General features: G+C 42.6%; 1 protein-coding gene across 1 annotated transcript in view; it reads left to right on the forward strand.

Annotated features, from left to right (window-relative positions):
• Positions 1–297: 297 nt before the first annotated feature.
• The window catches only part of Mfsd14b (major facilitator superfamily domain containing 14B), a 20032-nt gene continuing 15897 nt past the window's right edge, over positions 298–4432 (forward strand). The window contains exons 1-2 of the mRNA XM_055597960.1: positions 298–726; positions 3094–3149. Of these exons, the coding sequence (XP_055453935.1) occupies positions 613–726; positions 3094–3149 (170 nt within the window). The 5' untranslated portion in view covers positions 298–612. The remainder of the gene's footprint in view (positions 727–3093; positions 3150–4432) is intronic.

Genomic DNA, 4432 nt, shown 5'->3' on the forward strand with positions numbered 1-4432 from the left:
ATTATCAATTATCATTTACTTTGGGGGCAGGAAAGAGCTCAGTTCCTATGGTACCTGAGGACAGAAGTCCCAAAACTCACAAAGAAAGGAAGGGGTGATGATGCGCAATTGGAATCCTGTCCCGTGGTAGGAGGAAACTGGGAATCACTAGGGCTTACAATCAGAAAACCAGCCCAATCAAGAAAGCTTGGGGTCCTTCCCGTCTCGGTAAAAAGCAATAGGCCTGGAGTCCCCAGAAGATGACGTCTTTTGATGCGCTACGCGGCCGGGGCGGAGCTTGCTTGAGCTACTTGGGAAGGGTGGGCGGTCTAGGCGGGGTCCGCCATTGCTTAGAGCGCCGGGTCAGCTGCAGTCCACTCACCGTCCGGGTGCTGCTGACAAACGCTCGCCGCCAGTGCCCACGGCCACGACGCTATAGCTGAGGGCCCTGTGCGCTCCCGCACGGCTCCAGCTCCTGCGTGCACTCGGCAGCCGGCGTCGCCCCTGGCGCCGCCGCCTGAGCGGCAGGCTGCTGCGGACCGCGGAGCCCATGAAGACGCGGGCCCCGCCGCCGCACTCGCGGCGTCGCCGGTGTCTGGGAGCGACCCGAGGCTGCCCGGGCATGACGGCGGCATGAGCACGGACGGGGAGGAGCCGGAGGAGCCGGGGTGGAAGGCGGCGGCCTCGCCCAAGGCGTCAGCCATGCCTGAGAAGCGCGGGAGCGCTCAGGCCGCGAGCGGCAGCTGGGTAGGTTTGGACTCGGTTCCGGCGGGGACTTGGAATTTCGGTCTTTTCTGGAAGAGCGAGGTTCATTGAGATGCTAGCTTTCCTAGTATCTCCTACCTAGACGAAGGTCTGGGAGATTTGGTTATGGACTCAAGAGCCAGCAGACATGGGACAGGAAATACAAGTAATTTGGGTCTCTCCTAATTCTCCATTCACACTCACTTGACAGAATCTTCTGGGCACAGATTTTGTTTGTCCAAGGCAATTTAGGCAATGGATGGGGAGTTCTTAAAACCGTCATTTGACCCAGTCCCGAGTAGCCTACAGGGATGCTGGAGGTCGAGGTGGGTGGTGCCTTTCTGATCCTTCCTCCTCTAGGCTGCAGGGGAGACTGTAGTGTGCTGAGCGGAAACTGATGATCTCTGTACCGAAGGGCTAAGTTCAGCCTGATCTCCTCTAGAGACACTAGAGATGACTTTGACAGCAGAGGAAAGCTTATTTTCATTGACCTGAATTTAGAGTACAGGTTTTATAAATGCCGCCTTGGTTTTTTATGGTGAGAAATTAAGCACAGGGAATGTCATTTCTTCAGTCCTAAGTATAAAAAGGATCTTTGGGGGAGGGTCTACTTAGGACCAGAAACAAAGTGTTTCAGTGAGTTGAGTACAAACTCTTGCCACCATGGAGAGTTTGTTCAGTGAGAAATAGTGCAAAGCGAGCCGGGCATGGTGGCGAATGCCTGCAGCTGCAGCATTCTGGGAGGCAAAAGTAGGAGGATCACTGTGAGTTCAAGGCCAGCCTAGTCTATAATCGAGTCCAGAACAGTCAGGGCTACACAGCGAGACCCTGTCTCGAACAAAAACGAGCGTCAAATTTTTTTTTTTTTTTTAGTTTTTATGCTTGCACATTTAATTTTTGCTAAAGACTACTAAGTATTTGATTATGTGACTTCATCTTTGGTAGAGGTGGGAGGGTGGAAAATTAGAAGCAGTATGCAGAATGAGATTTTAGGTCAAAATTTATACATGCAAAAATACTGAGGTAAAGCATTAGCACTTTGTATTTAGTACTGGTACAAAATTGCAGGAATCGTCACTAGTCTGCAAGGTACAGATCTTGGAGTTTTGTTTCGTCTGCATTCTTGTGGTTCATTTCTTTGTTGTTTTAGACCTAGGCTAGAGCTGGTTTCTAGTCCTAATTCTGCCAGAGTTTTGCCGCTCAGTACCTGATCTGTAAAATGAGTGTTGAGGAAGGATGGGGGCGTTGTGTCATTTTTCAAAGCTAAGGCCTTTCTAATGAGGAACTCTTACCTTGTGAGATGAGTTCTGTAATACTGGTTTTTCTCATTAAGGAGGTAACACTTCTTCCTACCCCTAATGAAACTAAATTACCGCTTCCCCTTCTTGTACAGTGGATTCACAGTAATTACTAACTAGTGGATGGGCCAATAGCCTAACAAATGTTTTCCTTCACTTCTTTCCATACTTAAAACATTGCATATATATGTACAAATTTTAGCCTCTTGTCCTCTCCTTTGTATCTCTAGGGTTCAGTTCCTCAGCACTTTTTACCCCTATTTTCTTGAGATCACCAGGCTGCCCTCCTCCACATTGCTGTTAGTGAGAATGAACATGTTGATATTATTGGTAGTGCCATTTTCCCATACTCTCCCCAGCTGACTCCCTTTGGCATATAGAATAAGAAGTAAACTGCCAAGTGGAAGCATCTTAGCATAGTAATTAGGTGGCCATGCTTGGAATTCCAGTTTCCATCTTTATCGCTTATATTACTTTGGGTGAGTTATATAACCTCTCCAAATAGTATGTACCTCATAGGTTGTTAGAGTTGCAGCAACCTGGTACCTGATAGGCCCTAAATAAATATTTGGGGATATTCTTAGTATTTTATGCATGTGTGAAATGTTTTTAAGTTTATAGTTTGTTTGTTTGTATATGTTTGTGTGCCCGCCAGAGGTCAGTGTAGGGTGTCTTTTCTCTATTTCTTTCTACCTTTTAAAATTTTATCTATTTAGTATATATGTATAATATATGTTTACAGGTTCAGGAGCACACCTTATGTTTTGAGATAAAAGGTCTCTCAACTTGGAGCACACAGATTGATTAGACTGGCTCAAAGATCCTTCTGTCTCTGCTTTGTGTCCTCATCCCATCCTCCTCCCCCCATTCCTGGTGCTAGAGTTACTGCACCACCACCTTGCCCAGCTTTTTACTTGTATGGTAGAGATCTGAGCTCAGATCCTTTAGCTTGCATGTCAGGTATTTACTGAACGCGCCCTCTCCCCAGCCCACACGTGAAGTTTGAATGGCCAGGTTATGTATGTGAGCCCTTACTATGATAAAAATATTTGGTTCCCATTTTCTAATTTAGAAAGGAACCATACCCCAATCTAAAACCAGTGTGCTTAAAGCAGGGACGTTTGTAGGGTATTTATCAAAGAAACTTAGACTCTGTTTATTCCCTAACCTTTCTTTGGATCCTAATGCTTATCTAATTTTGGGCAAAGGTAAATTTCTTCCCAGTCTTTCCTCCTCTTTGGGAGTAGTAGGTACAGTCACTATTGATTGCTGAGAATACTGTTTTCCTTTTCTTTTCCCTATAGTTAATGAAATGACTGGCATGTGCAGGGCCCAATGGAGGGTGTAAAAACAATATCTTTTATCATAGGGGTTTATGTCATATGCCAGTACTCCCAAATTATTTGTTTTTTTTTGTTCTGTTTTGTTTTGTTTAAATTTTATTTTTATAGTTTCTTTCCAGGATTGCTTTCAAGTACTGTGTTCTACAACTTCCATGATTCTATTCTAATGAGTAATTTTCTTTTTCCTTAGTTTCTGGGGATACTCATACTTTTGGATTCTTTGGTATTACTACTAATCACAGGGAAGATTGCCTGGGCACAGGACTATTTTTTTCTTTTCTAGACAGGGTTTCTCTATGTAGCCTTGGCTGTCCTGGACTTGCTTTGTAGACCAGGCTGGCCTTGAACTCACAGCAATCTACCTGCCTCTGCCTCCCGGAGTGCTGGGATTACAGGCGTGTACCACCACGCCCAGCTTCCAACAACTTTTTTTATATGAACTTGAAAAAACATCCTCAACTCTGAGTAATGGAGTATCAGACATTCAGACAATAGTTAATTCTTTAAATAAAAATAAAGCGTATTCATCTTGTTAGTATTAAATTTCTTTCATCTTTAGTAAATTGTAATATTATCTATCTAAATATATCAAAGAATTGTTTAAAAATAAATTTATGTATGACTTACTGTCAATAACTGTTTGCTTTTACCCATTTTTAAAAATATACAGTGTATAACAGCTTATCACTTTTATCAGGCCAACACATGTCTATATACCATCTTTGGATAACTTATAATACTCAATACAATATAAATACTATATAAATAATTGCTGTATCTTATTTGTTAGGGAATAATGATGAGAAAAATTTCTGAATCTCTAGTTTTCTCTGAATATATTCAGAGAATATATATATATATATTCAATATATATGTATATTGAGTCTGTGGATAGATGTGGGACTTACAAATATGGAAAGTTGGCTATATAATAAATATAATATTAGCTGTAGACAATTTGGCTTACAACATATTTTTAAAACTTTATTTTCCCTAGCTAAGTTTTTTATTTTATATTGCAAAACTGGCAATCAATAAAATTCAAGAGTTTTGAGGACAGTTTTTTTT

Source organism: Psammomys obesus, unplaced genomic scaffold (genome assembly GCF_907164565.1).
Source record: "Psammomys obesus unplaced genomic scaffold, mPsaObe1.curated_primary_1811, whole genome shotgun sequence".
NCBI lineage: Eukaryota > Metazoa > Chordata > Mammalia > Rodentia > Muridae > Psammomys > Psammomys obesus.